General features: G+C 39.5%; 1 protein-coding gene across 4 annotated transcripts in view; it reads left to right on the top strand.

The window, feature by feature from the left end:
• The window catches only part of INPP4B (inositol polyphosphate-4-phosphatase type II B), a 487,644-nt gene that overhangs the window by 382,637 nt on the left and 79,802 nt on the right, over nucleotides 1–25,205 (top strand). For all 4 annotated transcript variants that reach the window (XM_060012086.1, XM_060012084.1, XM_060012085.1 and 1 more), the window contains 2 exons: nucleotides 23,277–23,449; nucleotides 24,762–24,885. In XM_060012086.1, the coding sequence (XP_059868069.1) occupies nucleotides 23,277–23,449; nucleotides 24,762–24,885 (297 nt within the window). The remainder of the gene's footprint in view (nucleotides 1–23,276; nucleotides 23,450–24,761; nucleotides 24,886–25,205) is intronic.

Here is a 25,205-nt window from a genome sequence, read left to right as displayed (position 1 = left end):
CCATAACTTACGTCAAAAGGAACTAGTATACTTCAATGTTCTTTAATTGAATATTTATTGACCATCAGTGATGAGCCAGACACTGTGCTGTGCTCTGGAAAATGAGGTAAAGAAGCAGAATCCATATTAGTGACTTGTTTTGTCCATTGATGGGTGTTCAAGGCATAATAATCTTTAGTAAGATTAAGAGATTAAGGGATACTGAATTTGGCCACATCTTTTTGTTTTCATGTTCCCCAAAACTTCTCATTGATGAGAATGGAGTTCCAAAGTATTTGAAATTATGCATTTATTCATATCTTATATTTTTTCAGAAGATTGTATTGTGCGATCAAAGTTTCCAGTTAAAAAGTAAAAACATTTGGTAGATAAATCATCTGTAAAATTAGATGAATCACCTTCATTTGAATGTAAAGCATTATTTGGATATAGTCTAAAACCAGGTGGAATTTGCTCCCAAAGTAGAATTCACAACTTGATCAGCTTTGTAGATGGTTAGAGTCAAATTACAACACAGTGCCCTGTAACTGATTTTATTATTTCTATTTTATTATCCATGTTTATTTCATCCATTCTTTTTTGTGTTAGAAACATTTTTAGGAGACAAGACACTATTTAAATGCGCAAAATAAAATCTATACTTTGGTCTGAAAATTATTCAATATAGTATCATCAAATAATTCTAAGTTAAATCTTTTGTTAACATTTTGTGTGTTAGACGATTGTGTATACTTACGTTTTGGCAAGGATAGTGGTACATAAAAGAGGATGCTTAACAAAGATAAATAGACGTCTTACAAATGAGTGTGTGCTCAAGTATACTTAAAATATATTATGGATGTTACTGCATATTTGGAGTGGGATTGATTAGCTCAGTCAGTTATTTAATAACAACTTTTTATTAAATAATAAAAATAATAATGCTTATTATTCTTATTTTACTCTTCCTCTTAAGGTTGGGAAAAATCACTTTCAGTTTCTACCCATAAAACAATGCAGTTAAGAAATTAATACATAGTGGCTTTCTGAACTAATATAAAGCAAACAAGCTAAAGTCACATATTTACCTATACTACTCCCCCCAAACTATTTCAGACAAAGATATTTGAGATATACATTCACTAATGATATGTGCCTCAATTTACCTGTATTTTAAAATTTTATTAGAAATATTAATTTTAAAAATTTGAGAAGGAAAACAAATAGGATTGCATATGATTTTTATTTCCATCAGACATTTGAATATATCTTGTGTTTATGCACACACACACACACACACACACACACACACACACACACACACACAGAGTAACCAAACTGGAGTGCACAATATAAATACAGATGTTCTTCTTGATATCCTGCATGTCATTATATTATGAGTATTTCCTGATAAATATTCTCTGGAAATAATGAAATTATAATGACTATAAACTAATTCATCAAAAGAGAAACCATTATTTTAGATATTTAATTATTATAATAATGCTACAATTAACATGTAAGCATCTTTGAATATGTAAATCTTTAACTACATCTCAGAAATTGTCCCCTAAGTTAGATTGCTACAAGTGGAATTATCTTGTAAGGAAGAGTTACCCCTTCTCTCCAATGTAGTTATTTATACAATTACTTGTTTATATCAGTGTGGACTTGTGAATAATTTTATTCTTTGGTTTATAAACCAATAGTGTTATTATTTATTTTGGACTCCAATTGTTCTAGAGTTAGCTCTTGGGAGCTCTCAGTGGCCTTTTGACAGCTTCTGCTGCTACAGGCTACATACTTTCTTACTTACTTTCTTACGTTTTTATTCACTCCCTTATTCTCTGGTATCATGAGGGACTTACTCTAGTCTGATCTGTATTTGCCCCAACTCTAGGTTCAGCTATTTTCTAAGGAACCCTGGTTTCTTTTACTGGAGAATAGCGTTTAGAAACCAACATCTGGGTGGGTTGGGACATTTTGATGGTTCTTTGTAACAATAGGTACTCTTACCAGCAGTACCTGTGAACACTCTTTTAACTTCCCAGGCTTAAATATTTTCACTGATTTCATGCCATTTGGGGTGAAAAAAATCATATTGTAATATCTGATTATTTGTGACTTGACATTATATAACTTAATACTATATTTCAAAAAATTATTTTGGTAATTAAATCCATTTCTTCAATAGCACCAAATTTATCCCCAGCCCATAGCTGGGGTGGAAAATCATTACATTCTTTTCCTTTTATAGTTAATTAATAAATTGACTCAGTGAGTGATTTGAGTCATCTAGAGTTCATTGTTCTATATAAGGTGCTAAATACTGATAGAGATTTGTTGTCACATCATTTATTAGTGATTATTTTCCTCACATTTGATTAGTTTTTCCTTATACTTAAGTTCTGCAGATATTTTTAATCAATTTTAGTCAATACACTAATTTTGATCAACTTCTGATCAATTAATCAGTGGATTTAGTCAAATTTTGTTCATGTGCTTTTGACTATTGTGTTTTATATTGGGATACATTTTTTTAAATTTAGTTTATTTATTTAGTTTTTGCTGCATTGGGTCTCTGCTGCTGCACGCAGGCTTTCTCTAGTTGCAACGAGCGGGGGCTACTCTTCATTGCAGTGCGCAGGCTTCTCATTGTAGTGGCTTCTCTTGTCGCGGGGCATGGGCTCTAGGCACGCGGGCTTCAGTAGTTGTGGCACACAGGCTCAGTAGTTGTGGGTCGTGGGCTCTAGAGCGCAGGCTCAGTAACTGTGGTGCACGGGCTTGGTTGCTCCACGGCATGTGGGATCTTCCCGGACCAGTGCTCGAACCCGTGTCCCCTGCATTGGCAGTGGATTCTCAACCACTGCATCACCAGGGAAGCCCTGGTATACATTTTGAAATCTCATAATTTACTTTAGACAGTCAGTTTTTCTTTCTTTACCATCATTTTATTTTTACATTATAACCATAATTGGTGTTTCTTTGTTGGTTAAACAGATGGTCTTCTGAATTGTTGCTACATTTATTCATTTCTTTATGTTCCTCTATAACCTGCAGATATTTCTCTTTTCAAGTTGCAGATTTTTATTTTTATACTGTATCAATTTAATAATGTTTTAAACCTGTAGTTTTGAAGGTATTTTTGTTTGTTTTAGATCCAGGATTTGGCAGTATATCTTACTTCATAAATTTGGGACTTACTACAAATAGTGCTGAGAGAAGTAAAACTTTCTCTACTGTTCTGAGCACAAATAATAGATTAACTGTTCCAAACTCCCATGGCTTATATATATTCCTATACTTTCTTAATAAACAAGATTGTCCTTTTATTTTTTTGTACACTTAAACATACTTATAAGCATCTTCTGTATGTGTAATACCACATGCTTTCAATTTCATAATAAATTGAGGACTCAACGATAAAACCAGTGAATTTAGAATCTTAGATTTTGATGTGCCCTTAAGGATTATGTAATTAAACCTGCTAAATTATGTTAAGACGCTTATCTGTAGTATCTGCCAATTTTCCCCTAGCCTGTGATACACATCTCCACTGATAGAAACCGTTTTTTATGTCCTAAAATGGCACACTCCAGATGTTGATCTAAATACGTTTTCTTTAATTTTACCCGCTAGCCCAGATCTAATCATTTACAACAAACGGAACAAATTTACTTTCCTTTTTGCACATTATAGCCTAACATATCTGAAAGCAACCATCATATTATTTTTTGAATTGCCACTGTTTTGGTCATTTTTCAAAGGTTTTGCATCAAGTGCAGAGTAACACAGGAGGACCACTTCTCTACTTTTAGATACTATTCTATTATTGATATCTAAGTTTACATTTGCTATTTTGACAGTCGTATCTTACTATTAACTTCATTGAAATCCATAAACCCTGCTAAATTGGACCTATCCTTCAGGCTTCTCAAAATTCAAGTAATATTTAAGCACCACTCCGTGCTAGACATTGTGAAATATTAGGAGCACAAGGAGATTAAGACACGGTCTATTTCAATTCTCCTGAAGAGATTGGTGTCTAAACCCACAACAGTAATATAGTACACTTTTGCGTACATGCTAATAAATACCTGTTTCTTTCATCCATCATATCTACTGCCCTACCCTACTCAGGTTTATTTTCTTCACATCTTGGAAACATTTCCTGTCCACTCGCAGAAGTAACAGATAAAAATGATGGGAAAACAGAGATAAATATATATCCTTGAGGCATATTACTAAAAAGAATTGTATGCATTGAAATACACTTGTTAATCACTACTCTTTGGGGTTGTGTGTTGATCCGGCTATGTATTGACCCATTTGTGTTATTGCATGGCCTGTATTTCTCTGTTTTTCACACAGATGTCATGAACTGCCCTGTGAAAGGCCAAATACCCTATGTCATTGAATACGTTTTTCTAATCTACCTAGCTGTAAGCCCTATCAAAAATGAGATGAAGTTCCTGTGCCATAATTTTCCCAGATGAGCCCATGCTGGCTTCAAGTCATCACTGCTTCCTCATACAAAGGAGATAAACATCCCTGGAGATCACAGAATTAGTTCACGTACCACTGGTTACTTTCATGTTCCTTGATTCTCACGTTCTTCCCCAATTCATAATTTTCTTCTAACTGGCAGGCACATGCCTTGGGATCTGAGAATTTATTTTCCCCCACATCTTTTAGTTTATCGCTGCCTGCCTCCAGTTAACACAATTGTCTGGTAACTACCAAGAATGTATCAGTAATTTATCACCAATTATCCATGACTAGCGAATGCCAAAGATCAGTCGTCTGAAAAGTTCCCCTGCCCGTACTCCAAATAGGGACAAATCCAAGGTTTTAGCAAATCACATTTTTTAGCCAATCTTTTTTCCTATCTTTGGAAACCTTTCCAACCTTTGGTTGGCCAGAGTAGCTATCTTCCTAATACACCTGAAATAAGTAATGAATAGAACAATTAATCAGTTGACACAATTATATCTAAATATATCTAAAACAGTTCATGGCGTTAAGCCTTATGGAAGAGACATACCAAATACATGTTAGTTGGAAGACAAAGAGGAAGATCCTTTCATTCAATTGTTAGATATTATTTGAGCATCTATTCTATGCCAGGCACTGTATCTAGAAATACACTCAGTCATCGTCGTATTCTTGCAGTCTGGTGGCTGAGCAACTTGTATTTGAAAGGAGATACACAGAGATTTTTCCAAAGACAGCATCTACAAGATAAAGAAAGTGGAAGAGGAAGTATCCATTTGGGAGTCTTCAGCAGATAGGAAGATGAAACTGGATAAAATGAAAAGAGGAAGAAAGGAAAAAATGAGCATAATCCCTAATACAGAGCCTTGGGGTGCGGAGATTGCCCTCGGCCGAGGAGTAGGAAGCACCAAGGGATGAAAATCAAATGCAACTTGGAGACCAAATGAGGGAAAAGAGAGGAAATAGTCACCTTAATAGTTAAAACTGACTGCACTCGCATTTCTGTGACATGCACTTTGCTAAGCTTTCCATCTCTGCCTCCCTTCCAGGCACAGTGATCCCTGATTGAATTTGTCAGAAAGAACTGGGTCTGCAGAATAACTGTTGGACAAGGAATGCTTCAATTTTAAGAGCAGTTTTGCATGTGTGTTTGCTTGCCTTTATGTTTGCTCTTAATATCTTGATGAATGATTTCCCAGGTAGTCATAGCTAATGCTTCACTTGTTGGTTACGTTTTCTCCTTATCGTACAAGGCCCTAAATTCCCAGACTCCCACTTGCCTCTTCAAGTGCTTTGCCATCTTCTTCATGTCACCCTACCTCAACCTTCCTGATCCAGCCACACTGGACTCTTTGGAGAGCTCACCTTGTGCTTTTCAATGCCAGGCTTTCAAATGTTTGCCCACCTCTATTGTCCAGAGGCTCAGTCTGCACATCTTCTGGGGCACCTTTTCTGATCTTTCAGACCAGAGTTGGCGTTACAAGCGGGGGACCACTTGCAAGTGCACAGAATTCCTCAGTCAGCAGGACCCTTTGCTCTGGGTTTAATGCTCTATGGTCACCATCTTGCCTTTTTTTTTTTAATAGTGTTAGCTTTGTGTTATAAGTAAATAATGGGCAAAGAAGGCTATGCCTGGAACTTGGAGACTTGGTTCATCTCCAGTTCTCTCTCCGTGGTTCTCCAGTGCCTGCCTAGCTTCCCCATCCTTGTCCCAGTCCAGTGACCATCTCCCATTCCCACCCTCACCTGCTAAGGGACCTGGGTGTGAGTGCTGGAGAGTCAGGGTCAGTCTGGGTGCCTTTGAAGCTCTTCACGGAAGCATCCCCACACCCAAAGGACTATGACATGAAAGAGTAAATAGAAATCACCGTGATGGGCCGAGAGAGGTACCACTGAGGAAGAAAGAAAGAAAGAAAAAAAAAAGCTTGTTTACTGCTTTTTGAACCAAAGTCTCACAATTTTATTTTTCACTGGATTCTGCACATGATGGAATCATGCTTTCTACAAGGGTTGTAAGTACAAAGGCCCACAGTCATCGTGCAGGTTAACATGAACGAGTCAGGTGAAATTGATGGATACTGGAGCAAACTAGGAAGTAAATGTCCCTACAAAGAGGGCCACTGCTACAGCTCTAGCCAGTCATTCCCATGGGGGAATCTGGACCTAAAGTTATTTACCACATCTTCTGATTTTTCAAGTGACTGAATTTTTATATTAAATATCCCAATTTTTTAAAGGTTGATAATAGATTTTTTAAAAATTATTACAATGTGAGGAAGGCCAAATAAAATACATTTGAGGGCCAAATGAAGCTGTTCATGGGCCACTAGTTTGCAGCCTCTGTATCTCTGATTTATTGGTAATGCTGTTTTAAATATTATTTCCCCTACTAGTCTTGGCTCTGTGAGAAAATATGCCAAGTATTTTTGATTTGCTCTTGAATCTCCAGAGCCTAACATGATTCTTGGCAAGTAGAGTCCAACGCATAGTCACCTTGATCTATAACTGCTACCAGACAAGAAATGCTTAGGTTTTCTTGGTATTATTGACTATCTTCAGTGTCCGTGCATATTTATGCATACATGCTTGAAAATCATTATATCCTCGAACTTGCACTTAACATTCCTGGAGTCCATGAATTTCTACACATGAATGTTTAGAATTCCATTGGGAAAGAAACATCAATGAATGAGGCTTTTCTAAACTCACAGGTCAGTAGGTGAGACAACTTTTAAAATACACTTACAAGTTAAAATTAAAACTTGCTAAAAAATAAAAGATGACACAAAGATTTTTATTATAAACTTAGAACTCCAATAATAATTGTACCCTATGACATTGTTGAACATTTAGTCTTATCAGAAAATTAATGTTGTTTCCCTTAAAAATTGTGCCGTGAATTATGATGTAACAAAACAACACTTGACCCAGAGCCAAGATACTTGGCAAGTCCACAGTTTACTAATTTGGCTGCATGACCTTTGACACATTGCTTAAATTCTCTGGACCTCACTTTCTTTGTTGGTAAAATACAGATCATCTGCAAATTTTTAAGGTCCCTTCCAGTTCTGAAGTTTTACGATTATAAAGATGTCACATTATTATTTTTTTAAACATCTTTATTGGGGCATAATTGCTTTACAATGGTGTGTTTCTGCTTTATAACAAAGTGAATCAGTTATACATATACATATGTTCCCATATGTCTTCCCTCTTGCGTCTCCCTCCCTCCCACCCTCCCTATCCCACCCCTCCAGGCTGTCACAAAGCACCGAGCCAATATCCCTGTGCCATGCGGCTGCTTCCCACTAGCTATCTACCTTACTTTTTTAGTGTGTATATGTCCATGACTCTCTCTCGCCCTGTCACAGCTCACCCTTCCCCCTCCCCATATCCTCAAGTCTGTTCTCCAGTAGGTCTGCGTCTTTATTCCTGTCTTACCCCTAGGTTCTTCATGACATTTTTTTTCTTAAATTCCATATATATGTGTTAGCATACGGTATTTGTCTTTTTCTTTCTGACTTACTTCACTCTGTATGACAGACTCTAGGTCTATCCACCTCATTACAAATAGCTCCATTTCATTTCTTTTTATGGCTGAGTAATATTCCATTGTATATATGTGCCACATCTTCTTTATCCATTCATCTGATGATGGGCACTTAAGTTGTTTCCATCTCTGGGCTATTGTAAATAGAGCTGCAATGAACATTTTGGTACATGACTCTTTTTGAATTTTGGTTTTCTCAGGGTATATGCCCAGTAGTGGGATTGCTGGGTCATATGGTAGTTCTATTTGTAGTTTTTTAAGGAACCTCCATACTGTTCTCCATAGTGGCTGAACCAATTCACATTCCCACCAGCAGTGCAAGAGTGTTCTCTTTTCTCCACACCCTCTCCAGCATTTATTGTTTCTAGATTTTTTGATGATGGCCATTCTGACTGGTGTGAGATGATATCTCATTGTAGTTTTGATTTGCATTTCTCTAATGATTAATGATGTTGAGCATTCTTTCATGTGTTTGTTGGCAGTCTGTATATCTTCTTTGGAGAAATGTCTATTTAGGTCTTCTGCCCATTTTTGGATTGGGTTGTTTGTTTTTTTGTTATTGAGCTGCATGAGCTGCTTGTAAATTTTGGAGATGAATCCTTTGTCAGTTGCTTCATTTGCAAATATTTTCTCCCATTCTGAGGGTTGTCTTTTTGTCTTGTTTATGGTTTCCTTTGCTGTGCAAAAGCTTTGAAGTTTCATTAGGTCCCATTTGTTTATCTTTGTTTTTATTTCCATTACTCTAGGAGGTGGGTCAGAAAGGATCTTGCTGTGATTTATGTCATAGAGTGTTCTGCCTATGTTTTCCTCTAAGAGTTTGATAGTTTCTGGCCTTACATGTAGGCCTTTAATCCATTTTGAGCTTATTTTTGTGTATGGTTGTAGGGAGTGATCTAATCTCATACTTTTACATGTACCTGTCCAGTTTTCCCAGCACCACTTATTGAAGAGGCTGTCCTTTCTCCACTGTACATTCCTGCCACCTTTATCAAAGATAAGTTGTCCATATGTGCGTGGGTTTATCTCTGGGCTTTCTATCCTGTTCCATTGATCTATGTTTCTGTTTTTGTGCCAGTACCATACTGTCTTGATTACTTTGTAGTATAGTCTGAAGTCAGGGAGCCTGATTCCTCCAGCTCCTTTTCTCGTTCTCAAGATTGCTTTGGCTATTCGGGGTGTTTTGTGTTTCCATACAAATTGCGAAATTTTTTGTTCTAGTTCTGTGAAAAATGCCAGTGGTAGTTTCATAGGGATTGCATTGAATCTATAGATTGCTTTGGGTAGTAGAGTCATTTTCACAATGTTGATTCTTCCAATCCAAGAACATGGTATATCTCTCCATCTATTTGTATCATCTTTAATTTCTTTCATCAGGGTCTTATAATTTTCTGCATACAGGTCTTTTGTCTCCTTAGGTAGGTTTATTCCTACATATTTTATTCTTTTCGTTGCAATGGTAAATGGGAGTGTTTTCTTGATTTCACTTTCAGATTTTTCATCATTAGTATATAGGAATGCCAGAGATTTTTGTGCATTAATTTTGTATCCTGCTACTTTACCAAATTCATTGATTAGCTCTAGTAGTTTTCTGGTAGCATCTTTAGGATTCTCTCTGTATAGTATCATGTCATCTGCAAACAGTGACAGCTTTACTTCTTCTTTTCTGATTTGGATTCCTTTTATTTCCTTTTCTTCTCTGATTGCTGTGGCTAAAACTTCCAAAACTATGTTGAATAAGAGTGGTGAGAGTGGGCAACCTTGTCTTGTTCCTGATCTTAGTGGAAATGCTTTCAGTTTTTCACCATTGAGGATGATGTTTGCTGTGGGCTTGTCATATATGGCCTTTATTATGTTGAGGAAAGTTCCCTCTATGCCTACTTTCCGCATGGTTTTTATCATAAATGGGTGTTGAATTTTGTCAAAAGCTTTCTCTGCATCTATTGAGATGATCATATGGTTTTTCTCCTTCAATTTGTTAATATGGTTTATCACATTGATAGATTTGCGTATATTGAAGAATCCTTGCATTCCTGGAATAAACCCCACTTGATCATGGTGTATGATCCTTTTAATGTGCTGTTGGATTCTGTTTGCTAGTATTTTATTGAGGATTTTTGCATCTATGTTCATCAGTGATATTGGCCTGTAGTTTTCTTTCTTTGTGACATCCTTGTCTGGTTTTGGTATCAAGGTGATGGTGGCCTCGTAGAAGGAATTTGGGAGTGTTCCTCCCTCTGCTATATTTTGGAAGAGTTTGAGAAGGATAGGTGTCAGCTCTTCTCTAAATGTTTGATAGAATTCACCTGTGAAGCCATCTGGTCATGGGCTTTTGTTTGTTGTAAGATTTTTAATCACAGTTTCAATTTCAGTGCTTGTGATTGGTCTGTTCATATTTTCTATTTCTTCCTGATTCAGTCTTGGCAGGTTGTGCATTTCTAAGAATTTGTCCATTTCTTCCAGATTGTCCATTTTATTGGCACAGAGTTGCTTGTAGTAATCTCTCATGATCTTTTTTATTTCTGCAGTGTCAGTTGTTACTTCTCCTTTTTCATTTCTAATTCTATTGATTTGAGTCTTCTCCCTTTTTTTCTTGATGAGTCTGGCTAGTGGTTTATCTATTTTGTTTATCTTCTCAAAGAACCAGCTTTTAGTTTTATTGATCTTTGCTATTGTTTCCTTCATTTCTTTTTCATTTATTTCTGATCTGATTTTTATGATTTCATTCCTTCTGCTAGCTTTGGGGTTTTTTTTGTTCTTTTTTCTCTAATTGCTTGAGGTTCAAGGTGAGTTTGTTTATTCGAGATGTTTCCTGCTTCTTAAGGTGGGCTTGTATTGCTATAAACTTCCCCCTTAGAACTGCTTTTGCTGCATCCCATAGGTTTTGGGTCGTTGTGTCTCCATTGTCATTTGTTTCTAGGTATTTTTTTATTTCCTCTTTGATTTCTTCAGTGATCTCTTGGTTATTAAGTAGTGTATTGTTTAGCCTCCATGTGTTTGTATTTTTTACAGATCTTTTCCTGTAATTGATATCTAGTCTCATGGCGTTGTGGTCAGAAAAGATACTTGATACAATTTCAATTTTTTAAATTTACCAAGGCTTGATTTGTGACCAGAGATATGATCTATCCTGGAGAATGTTCCATGAGCACTTGAGAAAAATGTGTATTCTGTTGTTTTTGGATGGAGTGTCCTATAAATATCAATTAAGTCCATCTTGTTTAATGTGTCATCTAAAGCTTGTGTTTCCTTATTTATTTTCATTTTGGATGATCTGTCCATGGGTGAAAGTGGGGTGTTAAAGTCCCCTACTATGAATGTGTTACTGTCAATTTCCCCTTTTATGGCTGTTAGTATTTGCCTTATGTATTGAGGTGCTCCTATGTTGGGTGCATAAATATTTACAATTGTTATATCTTCTTCTTGGATCGATCCCTTGATCATTATGTAGTGTCCTTCTTTGTCTCTTTTAATAGTCCTTATTTTAAAGTCTATTTTGTCTGATATGAGAATTGCTACTCCAGCTTTCTTTTGGTTTCCATTTGCATGGAATATCTTTTTCCATCCCCTTACTTTCAGTCTGTATGCGTCTCTAGGTCTGAAGTGGGTCTCTTGTAGACAGCATATATAAGGGTCTTGCTTTTGTATCCATTCAGCCAATCTGTGTCTTTTGGTGGGAGCATTTAGTTCATTTACATTTAAGGTAATTATCGATATGTATGTTCCTATTACCATTTTCTAAATTGTTTTGGGTTCGTTATTATAGGTCTTTTCCTTCTCTTGTGTTTCTTGTCTAGAGAAGTTCCTTTAGCATTTGTTGTAAAGCTGGTTTGGGGGTGCTGAACTCTCTCAGCTTTTGCTTGTCTGTAAAGGTTTTAATTTCTCCATCAAATCTGAATGAGATCCTTGCTGGGTAGAGTAGTCTTGGTTGCAGGTTTTTCTCCTTCATCACTTTCAGTATGTCCTGCCACTCCCTTCTGGCTTGTAGGGTTTCTGCTGAGAGATCAGCTGTTAACCTTATGGGCATTCCCTTGTGTGTTATTTGTTGTTTTTCCCTTGCTGCTTTTAATATGCTTTCTTTGTATTTAATTTTTGACAGTTTGATTAATATGTGTCTTGGCGTATTTCTCCTTGCATTTATCCTGTATGGGACTCTCTGTGCTTCCTGGACTTGATTAACTATTTCCTTTCCCACATTAGGGAAGTTTTCAACTATAATCTCTTCAAATATTTTCTCAGTCCCTTTCTTTTTCTCTTCTTCTTCTGGAACCCCTGTAATTTGAATGTTGGTGCGTTTAATGTTGTCCCAGAGGTCTCTGAGACTGACCTCAGTTCTTTTCATTCTTTTTTCTTTATTCTGCTCTGCAGTAGTTATTTCCACTATTTTATCTTCCAAGTCACTTATCCGTTCTTCTGCCTCAGTTATTCTGCTATTGATCCCATCTAGAGTACTTTTAATTTCATTTATTGTGTTGTTCATCATTGCTTGTTTCATCTTATTTCTTCTAGGTCCTTGTTAACTGTTTCTTGCATTTTGTCCATTCTATTTCCAAGATTTCGGATCATCCTTACTATCATTATTCTGAATTCTTTTTCAGGTAGACTGCCTATTTCCTCTTCATTTGTTAGGTCTGGTGCATTTTTATCTTGTTCCTTTATCTGCTGTGTGTTTTTCTGTCTTCTCATTTTGCTTATCTTACTGTGTTTGGGGTCTCCTTTTTGCAGACTGCAGGTTCGTAGTTCCCGCTGTTTTTGATGTCTGTCTCCAGTGGCTAAGGTTGGTTCAGTGGGTTGTGTAGGCTTCCTGGTGGCAGGGCCTAGTGCCTGTGTTGTGGTGGATGAGGCTGGATCTTGTCTCTCTAGTGGGCAGGTTCACATCTGGTGGTGTGTTTGGGGGTGTCTGTGGCCTTATTATGATTTTAGGCAGCCTCTCTGCTAATGGGTGGGGTTGTGTTTCTGTTTTGCTAGTTGTTTGGCATAGGGTGTCCAGCACTGTAGCTTGCTGGTCGTTGAGTGAAGCTGGGTGCTGGTGTTAAGATGGAGGTCTCTGGGAGATTTTCACCATTTGATATTATGTGGAGCTGGGAGGTCTCTTGTTGACCAATGTCCTGAAGTTGGCTCTCCTACCTCAGAGGCAGAGCCCTGACTCCTGGCTGGAGCACCAAGAGCCTTTCATCCACACGGCTCAGAATAAAAGGGAGAAAAAGTAGAGAGAATTAGTAGAAGTATGAGGAAAGAAAGAAGGAAAAGAGGGAAGGAAGGAAGGAAGGAAGAAAGAAAGGAAAGAAGGAAAGAAGGCAAGAAGGAAAGAAGGCAAGAAGGCAAGAAGGAAAGAAAGGAGGGAGGGAGGGAGGGAGGAAGGAAGGAAGGAGGGAAAGAAGGAAAAAAGACAGAAAGAAAGAAGATACAGTAAAAATAAAATAAAGTATAATAAAGTTATTGAATTAAAAAATACTTATTTAGAAAAGAAAAAAAAGGGGGGGACGGATAGAACCTTAGGACAAATGTTGGAAGCAAAGCTATACAGACAAAATCTCACACAGAAGCATACACATACACCCTCACAAAAAGAGGAAAAGGGAAAAAAATCATAGATCTTGCTCTCGAAGCCCACCTCCTCAATTTGGGATGACTCGTTGTCTATTCATGTATTCCACAGATGCAGGGTACATCAAGTTGATTGTGGAGCTTTAATCCGCTGCTCCTGAGGCTGCTGGGAGAGATTTCCCTTTCTCTGCTTTGTTCTCACAGCTCACAGGGGCTCAGCTTTGGATTTGGCCCTGCCTCTGCGTGTAGGTCGCTGGAGTGCGTCTGTTTTTTGCTCAGACAGGACGGGGTTAAAGGAGCCGCTGATTCGGGGGCTGTGGCGCACTCAGGCCGGGGTGGGGGGGGGGGAGCGGGGAGGGAGGGGCACTGCGTGCGGGGCGGGCCTGCGGCGGCCGGCGTGACGTTGCACCGGCTTGAGGCGCGCCATGCGTTCTCCCGGGGAAGTTGTCCCTGGATCCCGGGACCCTGGCCGTGGCAGGCTGCACAGGCTCCCTGGAAGAGGGGTGTGGAGAGTGACCTGTGCTCGCACACAGGCCCCTTGGTGGCGGCAGCAGCAGCCTTAGCGTCTCCCGCCCGTCTCTGGGGTCCGCGCTTTTAGCCGTGGCTCGCGCCCGTCTCTGGAGCTCCTTTAAGCAGCGCTCTTAAACCCCTCTCCTTGCGCACCAGGAAACAAAGAGGGAAGAAAAAGTCTCTTGCCTCTTCGGCAGGTGCAGACTTTTCGCCAGACTCCCTCCCGGCTAGCCGTGGTGCACTAACCCCCTGCAGGCTGTGTTCACGCCGCCAACCCCAGTCCTCTCCCTGGTATCTGTCCGAAACCGAAACCCGAGCCTCAGCTCGCAGCCCCGCCCGCCCCGGCGGGTGAGCAGACAAGCCTCTCGGCCTGGTGAGTGCTGGTCGGCCCTGATCCTCTGTGCGGGAATCTCCCCGCTTTGCCCTCCGCACCCCTGTTGCTGTGCTCTCCTCCGCGGCTTCTAAGCTCCCCCCTCCGCCTCCCGCAGTCTCCGCCCGCGAAGGGGCTTCCTAGTGTGTGGAAACTTTTCCTCCTTCACAGCTCCCTCCCACTGGTGCAGGTACCGTCCCTATCCTTTTGTCTCTGTTTATTCTTTTGCCCTACCCAGGTACGTGGGGAGTTTCTTGCCTTTTGGGAGGTCTGAGGTCTTCTGCCAGCCTTCAGTAGGTGTTCTGTAGGAGTTGTTCCACGTGTAGATGTATTTCTGGTGTATCTGTGGGGAGGAAGGTGATCTCCGCGTCTTACTCTTCCGCCATCTTCAAGGTCCCATCCTCTAATCCATCTCACATTATTTTTAAAGTGATTTTTTTTCTTTCCTTTCAGTCATTCAACATATTTTAGTTGAGCATCTACTATACAGGCACTATTCTAGACACTGGGATACAATAATGAACAAAACATACAAAACACCTGACATCCTGAAGTTTGTATTCTTTTTACGTCTCTTGACATAAAAAAGTAACATAAGAAATAAGGGCATCACCTAATATGTTAACAGTGGCAAATGCTGTGGAAAAACATAGAGTGAAGTAAAAAGGTTTTGGAATATTGTTGAAGCTTTGTAGTCAGTGCGAGCTTCACTGAGAAGTTGATGTTTGAACAAAGACACAAGGAGGTAAGGAAGTGAGCCATGTGGATACCTGGGGTAAGGATATTTGAGGCGTTGAACACAACTAATGCAAAAACCTTGAGGCATAAGTATGCCTTCCATGATCAGGAAACAGCAAAGAAGCTGGTTTGGTTTGAACAGAAAAAGTGAAGAGGAGAGAGTAGAAGATGAATTTAGAGGTAACTTGTTGGATGAAGGATTATGCAGTGTCTTTGTATTGACTTTGGCTATTACTCTGAGAAAATCAAGAGGTAATTGGAGGATTTTGAGCAGAGGATTAACCTGATTTGACTTAGATTTTAACATCCAGGCTGTTACGTTGAGATTTGACTGTAGATAGAAAGAGTAGAACCAAGTGTAGTGGCAGCGTCTGGATTCCAACCCTGGTGCTCTGAGTTGAGAGCCTGTCCCCTCAACCACGGTGCTGCACTGCTTCTGTTCTTTCCAGGAAAAAGCATCTCTAACCTTAACTCTGTACAGATAATTTTTTGCTGTCACCCTTTGAACAAAATGTTAAGTTTTATCAGACACAAATTAGCAGTATTATGGGATAACTTCATGAAAATCAATCCCATCGGTATCTCTTAAAAGTTTACTATGGAATTGTACCTTATGCAGAAATTAAGAATTGCCAAGTATTCATAATGACAATTGAAATATTATTTAGCATTCTCATAAATCTGATGATACTCACTCCCACAGAGAAACTGAGATAGTCAAAGAAAGAAGATTCATATATCCCATGTGGGAACTGTGGGGCATATAATTATGGAATAGAGTGAGAAATGGTACTGTTTATGTTATGTTTGGTTACTTGCCTACTTACTCAGCACTTATAAGTTGAACCTGTTTACATGAAGCTTTGTTGGATTTGTAGCAATAATTTTTTTTTTTTTTTTTTTTTTTTGCGTAACGCGGGCCTCTCACTGTTGTGGCCTCTCCCGTTGTGGAGCACAGGCTCCGGACGCGCAGGCTCAGCGGCCATGGCTCACGGGCCCAGCCGCTCCACGGCATGTGGGATCCTCCCAGACCAGGGCACGAACCCGTGTCCCCTGCATCGGCAGACGGACTCTCAACCACTGCGCCACCAGGGAAGCCCCTGTAGAAATAATTTTTAAAAGGATGCACTGTATTCCACTGGCCTTGAACTTTACTGGCCTTGAACTGCTACACTCACCTACTTCGCTGCAGAGTAGATAATGTATCTTCTTTTCCCCTCTGGGTGCCTGTGCTCTAATCAGGCTTTCATCAACTCAGTATCCACCACCCCTCTTTTCTCAGTCTTAGATACTGGACAAAATTTAAATGACAAGAGCTGCCTGATGTAGATGTATTGGTGATTTTAGGTTGCTCAATGACCTATGACCTACGCACTTATTCTTAAAAGCTCAGCGTGTTTGTAGGTCAGAGTCCTGAGGTTACAGATTTTTTTAGGCCAAAAGGCAAAATAAGCTCAAGGAATGTGAATATGTGACTCTTCCTGGTCCACTGTAAACTCTGATTCAAAACTTTTGTGCTGCAACCAATGCAGAACTTGTTTGATTAATGGATTTAGTTCCTGGAAACTGTCTTAGCAGAATTTACTTAAGGCTTTCAACTTTGTGCTGCGAAATGAGAAGTTTAAGCAGGATATCAGTTGATGCATTTCCTTTGCTGTTTTTCTAAGAGCAAGACTGGAAAGTTTTATGACATTGTTCTCAGACTGGCAGGACTTAAACAAATAAAGTTCCCTTGACATGAGAAAAGTTGCCTTTGTTCTTCTCCTAGCAGTGTGTCGAGTTGAGCAGTCCACTCATTTCTCATACAACTGGAAGGTGCCAAGGTCAGTCACTTACCTTGGGTCATAGCTCACTGGACACGACGATGATAACATTTGAAGATACACGTTTGTCTTTTGTGTGAATACCCTTGAAGCCTTTAAAACTGCTCCTACTAGGTGCAAAGGAAGGTACAACATTTATATGTGATCTTCCTCCCAGGCTTATCATTAACCTTGCCCTACCTGATACCCATTATTTCTAGATTTGGCCTTGCTTCTTAGGTTTTGGCTCTCTGCTCACCCATACTCTGCACTTTCCTTCTTCTCTCCCCACGCCTACTTATTCCATTCCCTATGTCTACCATGGTGACTGCCCACCTGGTTTTCCATTGGTTTTTCCTACGGCTTCAGGCTCAACACTTACTTCCCCTTTATTCCTGCCTTTTCCACGTGCTTAAAGTCATCTCAGCCCCTTCCCCGCTCCCCTCCAGTCCCACTTCTGACCTCCTCCAGTTAGTTTATGGGTTCTGTATTTTAAGCTCCGTGATGGTAGGGGCCATGAGTTTTAATATTAGTATCAACCATAGGACCTCCCATTGAAGAGGCTCTATTTGTCGGATACAGTCGGCCCTCTGTATCTGCAGGTTCCTCGTCCACAGTTGGTTGAATCCCCAGATGTGGAATCCGCGGATACGGAGGGATGATGGTACTGTGCCATTTTATAGGAGGGACTTGAGCATCCTTGGTTTTTGGTATTTGCAAGAGTTCCTGGAACCAATCCTCCATGGATACTGAAGGACGAATGTATTTCTCACGATGGCAGTGAAAAAAAAGGGGAAATTGATATAAGGAAGACAGGTTAGCATTTTTTAAAGAAAGATAAATACAGGTTTTTTTTAAATTCCTGGACCAGATTGTAAAGGTGGGCAAGGAGTTAGGAAGACTTGGAGGAGGTCATTCTGAGTGCCCAAGAAGTCACTCTAGGCAGCCCAGCCTCAGCAGGTGCTTTTCTTTCCTTGGTTACTCGTCTGTTGTCTGGATTAGCCTCATTTCTGTGTCCTCTATCTCAGAGATAGAGGACAGGGTGTCTAGAGTCTATGACCAAAGTTGGCCATGTGTAGTATACAAAGGAGTCCTGCTAGAAGGTGTCTGGAGAGGAAGACTTATTATTAGTTGACCCCTCAGTGCTGATGTTCACATTGTAAAATTGTACCCAAAAGACAGAGGGACACATAGGCAGCCATCTCTGGGTTGACGGAGGACATAAGCTCTTCAAAACCAACAAGGACTCTATGGGCAGGGATATGATATACCCACTCCCAGCCCTCAGCCTTGAACTCACTGCCAGTTCTGTGCTACCTGAGGTTTGGGCATCCTATAAAAACCCTGTCAGCTGTGGGATGGGTCTCTGTTCCTCTCAGAACCTTGAAAATTTTATCACCCTCCTTAAAGGCCATTCTAATGACTTCACAGTTCATCATCTTCTTAACTTAGGCGAATCCTAAGAGCCAGGCTCATTTCTTCTCTTATCTCCTTGCATAAAGTTTAATGGGCATGCAAGCTGTGAGCTTTTCTTCCCCCCACCCCCATGTCTAAAAAGTGGTGGTAACAAAAATAACAATGGCTACAAGCTTCCTTGAAGTGAAGTTCATTATCTTAAATGAGAGAAAGAGACCAAGCACCTGAGAAGAAAATGGCTCGGAAATTGGAAAGAAAACATTACGCTCTGCTACCATTGGTTGGTATTTGGCTCTTTTTTTTTTCTCCTGAGCAACCTAAGAGCCATTGAGCTCAGAGGACGTGAACAACCTGTACAGGAAATAGATGGTGTGTGGAGGAGGTGAGGGGGGTGCCCGGCAGTCGTTCTTTGAATCCTTCAGTGAATTCACTTGAATACGTTAGAGAAGCTGGAAAACAGGCTCTGCTTGGATGCCTTCCAACACACTTCACAAAGCTCAGGATAAGCTCAGCAAAGCCACACGCTTTTTAATGCTTTCCTGAGGAAAGACTCTGCTTCTTGGTCTCAGGGTTAAGGAGTTTCAGCAAGTTTTTATAGAGACGCTAAAACATTCTCTTCGTATTTTCCTCTGTCACTAAAAGGAGCCCAGGGGATAGAATCAAAGATGTGGGCACTTATGTGCCTGCTGGGCCAGTTAGCTTCTGTGAGAGGTGTAGGTGCGGTGACTATATTGTGGTGAGCCCTGAGCTACCCTGCGTCCTTGGGTATATCAGGAGTGTGTGTGTGTGTGTAAAATCTCAGTTGAAACGTGAGGAAACTAAACTCAGAAGAGTGGATGTGTGCATTTCAAGATTTCTTCCTTGGACCAGAAAATGCAGAACGAACACCATCTTTATCCCTCCCAGAAAATGGTTTTCCCCTCAGGGCAAAATAAACCCCATGTAGATTGTAAGTATGGAGAGACAGGAAGCTGAGAGGGATATAACAGTGGTCTCAGGACCGTCAGGAGTTACAGCTTTTTTTGTTGTTACCCAAAATATATATATTTTTTAACTTATTTATTTTTGGCTGCATTGGGACTTCGTTGCCGCACGCGGGCTTTCTCTCTAGTTGCAGTGAGCGGGGGCTACTCTTTGTTGCGGTGTGCGTGCTTCTCACTGCGGTGGCTTCTCTTGTTGTGGAGCACGGGCTCTAGACATGCGGGCTTCAGTAGTTGTGGCTCGTGGGCTCTAGAGTGCAGGCTCAGTAGTTGTGGTGAACGGGCTTAGTTGCTCCGCGGCATGTGGGATCTTCCCGGACCAGGGCTTGAACCCGTGTCCCTTGCATTGGCAGGCGGATTCTTAACTGCTGCGCCACCAGGGAAGCCCCCAAAAATATTTTTAAAGAGAAAACTAAAGCATTTCTTTTGCTTTTGTGAGAGTGATTTGGAATGCACATTGGAGCAAAAAGGCTGTTTATGAACTGACTACTTTGGCCTTTCTTTGGCCTATCACACCCCGTTGTGTTTATTTCAGAACCTGAGATTTACACTGAGTGAATATTAACAGGGAACAAAACCTGAAGCCATCACAATTTACATTTGCCAGTGAGGTTTTCCTTTATCTGCTGAACTTATTAAATTGCTTTTTTTCTAGAAAAAAAATGTAATTTTAGCTTTCTCAAGTATGCTTCTTTATAGGAAGCTTATTAATATCTTTAAGCCATTCTACCTTGCTCACCAACTTGTAATTTTCTCATTCATCATTAATGTTTTCTTATATTGTCATTTTCCTTAACTTTTAGCCATAAAAAAGTATATATAATTACAATAAACAGAGACACTGGAATATTGCTAGTGTCAGACAAATACCTAACAACACTCCTAGATTTAGAATTTCAGTGTATTTATTTATTGTTCCAGGTCCTTAGTTTTATTCTAGAAGGATTAGAAATCAGGTGATCTCTCTGTCTCTTTTTTAATGTCATTGTAATTTCTGATTGAGTCAAATGATTAGATAAGTGTGAAAATAGGTTTAGAAGTGAGTAAAGAAATTATCCTGATGCTAATGAAGAAATCTGTGAAGATTCCTCTTTTAAAGATCTTCAAGAAAACCATCAGCTATATTTAATTTGAGCTGTCACTTAGTATCTTCCAAGGGAAAAAAATTAAGTTAATTTTCCATTTTCTAATAGAAAGAGCCTATTACACTTTTGGCCAGGTTATTGACCACTTGACACAGGAGAGTAGGATGCAAAGTGCCCATACAACATGTACCTGCTGTTTGGGAACTGTGCAAATATATAAAAGAGTATATAAATCAGTTACCTGAATGGAGTAAGTGACCAAGTTAGTTCTACTTCAGCCTGGTAAAACAGCGCCACCTACTGCGCAAGGCTTTATCTTATGTTGGAGAATTCTTCAGTAGATCTCTGCAGACCTCAGCACAAAACAAAATAGGTTTTCAGTCTGTTATCTTTTAAGATCTACATCTGGGTCAATTTATTGAGATATTCGTTTTCTGTGTGTGTGTGTGTGTGTCTGTGTGTGTGTGCACATCCATATTGAGAACAATAATTAGAGAGTAGGAGAGAATGGGAGATAAAAGAATGTAAATATGAAAACAATAGGAATATCGAATATTCCTTCTTGGTGTCTACTGATGTGTCTTTTATTCTGAAAATAAGTCTAATGTACCTCCATTTGCCCTTTTTACAGCTACTAATGACATAAAAATCAATAGTCACCGAATGCCTGTTGTACTTGAACCACGGTTCGTATTTCATCCTAGGCTGCCCACAGTGATTCCTTTATTAAACGATTACAGATTTAATAGGCCTTCATTGAATTCCCCTTTCTCTAGTTTTTTTTTATTCCTCTCATAACACTTAATTCTACAATATTTTAAAATAAGAACTCCTAATATTCCTAATGTATTTTGCATTATAGCATCACATAAGCATTTACATGGAGTATTAACAGGAACACATCTTTTTATTGAGTTGGGGCCATTAATTATCCTTTCACCCATTTTGGTTTATTTCATCTAATCTATTTCACCACAACATAAAATAAGTAAGTGACAATAGATATGGTACAATAATGATTATGATTCTTTTCATCACTACCTATAACTCTTCCAAGGTTTTAACTGATTATTGACCTTTCAAATCATTCACTTTTGTAAACTGAGAAGGTCATACCATTTTATTTTATTTTATTTTATTTTTTTTATTTATTATTATTATTTTCTTTCTTTCTGCGGTACGCGGGCCTCTCACTGTGGCCTCTCCCGTTGCGGAGCACATGCTCCGGACGTGCAGGCTCAGCAGCCATGGCTCACGGGCCCAGCCGCTCCGTGGCATGTGGGATCTTCCCGGACCGGGGTACGAACCCGTGTCCCCTGCATCGGCAGGTGGACTCTAAACCACTGCGTCACCAGGGAAGCCCGGTCATACCATTTTAGATCTTGATTCATAATTAATTTTTCAGCATTCGCTTGTTTCTTTTAAATCATATTTGTGTTTTTCCCACTACTGTTAATTTATTTATATATTAATGGAATAGCACACAGTCTGGAATTTATAATGTTTGACATTTGTCAGGGGTTTGATTTCCAAATAAACTGCAATAGGATATAACTTGTTTCTATTTCACATGCCAAAGTCATAATTATATAATTGAAACATGTTAAATTTCTAGACATACAAAAAGCACAGATGGTTTCAGTTTTGTATCCTGATTTGAAGGAAAGCTATTCGAATTCCAAATATTGTCAAAAACTTGATTTTCTCTTACATGTCTATATCTTAAAAGACTTTTGTTATATTTATTGTAACTTTACTCATTCAATTAAAAACTGAATATCTGCTATGCTAGCTTCTGGAGATTCAGTGATTAAAGCAGAAATTTCTCACCCTCAGTGAGCTTCCTTTCTTGCAGAACAGCATGGATCGCTCTAGAACAGTAAGAGCAAGGAGCTGTGATGCAAACTTTTAGTAAACAGGGATGGGGGGAGGAGGGGATTAAGGGGAAAATCAAGAAGACTTCCTGGAAGAGAGAAACCCTGTTGAGTCTGCAGAGAAGATAAAGTGTTTGTCAGGAAGATACGTATGTGCTCCAGGATTGGAGATAGGATTTGCAAAGACACTGAGATGAGAGACAGCAGGTTTGGGGAAATCCGTGTTGTTCAGCTCACCTGGACTCAAGGCTTCAAGTGAAAAAGTTCTGAGAGATGAGACTGAACATGTAGGCAGAGGTCAGATAATGCAGGGTCTGTCATGCTTTGGGACTTTGTTCTGAATGTTTTGGTGTGTTTAAAATAGTTTAAGTTAAGGAAGTGAAAGAGTGAGTGATGGGATTCAAACTGATTAGAAAGCCCCCTCTAGCAACTCTGTTGAGAAAGGATTCGAGTAGAATATGACTGGAGGAAGAGGGGTCAGTTATGGAGCGGAATAGAAAGTGGTCCGAAGGAGATGGATGAATGATGATGGGAGAGGGCAAGGGGGAAGATGAGTGTTTGATGGCTTACTATGGTGGTAGAACTGATTTAATGACCCAGTAAATGTGGAGACTGTAGATGAAGTCCAAGAAATTGTTTCCAGCATAGGAAGAGTTTGGTGGTACCATCCGCTAAGATACAGGCAATGCACAGATTAGAGATGAGTAGAGAAGAGAAGACTTCTACTATAGATGAGCTAGATACTCCCAAGTGGGTGGCTGGTAATAGACACCTGGAGTTCAGAGGAGAGATTGGAATTGGAGATCTTTAAATCTAATCTTTGTGACTCCTTAATAATGTGTAGAACTTCACTGAAAAAATAAACAAATTGGTTCTATCTTCCAAGACCTTCCTTCATCTATCCCACTGTTCTTATGCCCCATCCACCCCGCAGAGGACTGGTATGAACAGTTGTACCCCCTCATCCTTACCCTGAAGGACTGCATGGGAGAAGTGGTGAATCGAGCCAAGCAGTCCCTGACGTTCGTGCTCCTTCAGGAGCTGGCCTACAGCCTTCCCCAATGTTTGATGCTGACGCTAAGAAGAGACGTCGTCTTCAGCCAAGCAGTAGGTGCCTCTTGATCTTGTGAGCCCAGCACAGTGATGGGTTGTCAAATAGTATCCTTGGTGAAGATAGATATCTTTTTTTGACAGTTTTCTTTTTTCCTGAATCCTTTTATTTTATATTGACATATAGTTGATTACAATGTTGTGATAGTTTCAGGTGTGCAGCAAAGTGATTCAGTTATACATACACATATATCTATTCTTTTGCAAATTCTTTTCCCATTGAGGTTGTTACATAATTTTGAGCAGAGTTTCCTGTGCTATACCATAGGTCCTTTGGCAGTTTTCGTTTTAAAGGGATTCTTTTTTTTAAGTTTAGTACCCAGTTTTTCTTACTCATAATAAATACAAGCCGAATGGAAACAGTGTCTGAGACCTGAAGTATTTATTTCAGCAAAGAGGTGGCCAAGTCTCTGAAATGTCCATGCTGTTTCACAGGGCAGAGAGTCTGTGAAGGAAAGGGTCCCCCATCCTGTCCTCATATTATGCCGTGGGCTGTCCACACCGTGCACAGTGTGGATGGCAGCCAGGACCGGCAAAAGGGATCTGTTTGCAACCCCTTATTTATACAGCTCCCTCATGAATCCCAGGACGGGACTTCATAATGATCTCTTTTTGGTGTTTATAAAATAAGTTCACCAGGCCATAGTCTTGAATGGGAAGTTTGACAGGACCACCTCCTTTGCCTACACCCAACCCTAGCCCATGACACCAAGGTTGGCCTCCATCACAATGGCTGTGTTCCTTCTCCCCTCCTGCCTCCACCACCATGATTGAGTTTTATAGACAGACACGTGGAAGGAAAGAGACAGAAGCCTCTCCTTCTAAACCTTCCAGACAAAGGGCATGTTTTACCCAAAATATCTCTTGTCCCCCCTATTTCATGCATGACCCAGTAGCAAACGGAGCTAAGTATCAGGCATTATGCTCTGCCTTATACACATTTCTCCATTGTGTCCTTTCAACAGCTCTGCAAAATGAGAACTATTATCTCTATTTTCCGTGTGCAAAAAAATAAGAACAGAAAGATTTGCAAGTGTTAAATAACTTTTTATGGTTTTACTGCTTAGAAATGGGAGGGACAGGATTTGCAGATTCCGAGTCCGTGGTCGTTCCCATTTCACAATGCTGCCTTCCCCAAGCCATACTAGAGTAAATGCAGTCAACGCATTTCAAAATGGATATATAAATAGTTATAATTTTGTTACATATACTTGAACATTTCTAATTATGTCTGTGATGTCTCAAAGACATATATTTTTAAATTAAAGTTTGCTGACCCCAGTAATCTCTTCAATGATTTTTTTTTTAGCTTGCTGGATTGGTCTGTGGTTTTATCATCAAATTGCACACAAGTTTGTATGACCCTGGCTTCCTTGAGCAGCTTCACACGGTGGGATTGATAGTACAATATGAAGGACTGCTAAGTACATATAGTAAGTATTGCTTTAGTCCATGTTAAAATAAGATTCCTATTCATAAAGATATGGGATCCATAGATTCTTCAGTTAAATATAAAAATGAGTAGTAAACCTTTCTTGCATCAAGCATTAGAGAAAGAATGTAACTTTTAGTTCTTTGTATTCATTTTCCCTGTCACTGTGCTTTTACTCTCATTATGTTTTTTGTTTTTTTAGTCTTCAAGATTTATTTTATTTTATTTTTATTTTTTTAACATCTTTATTGGAGTATAATTGCTTCACAATGGTGTGTTAGTTTCTGCTTTATAACAAAGTGAATCAGTTATACATATACA

The sequence above is a fragment of the Delphinus delphis genome, chromosome 5 (assembly GCF_949987515.2).
Source record: "Delphinus delphis chromosome 5, mDelDel1.2, whole genome shotgun sequence".
Classification (NCBI taxonomy): domain Eukaryota; kingdom Metazoa; phylum Chordata; class Mammalia; order Artiodactyla; family Delphinidae; genus Delphinus; species Delphinus delphis.
This window is presented reverse-complemented; position numbering and strand designations above follow the sequence as displayed.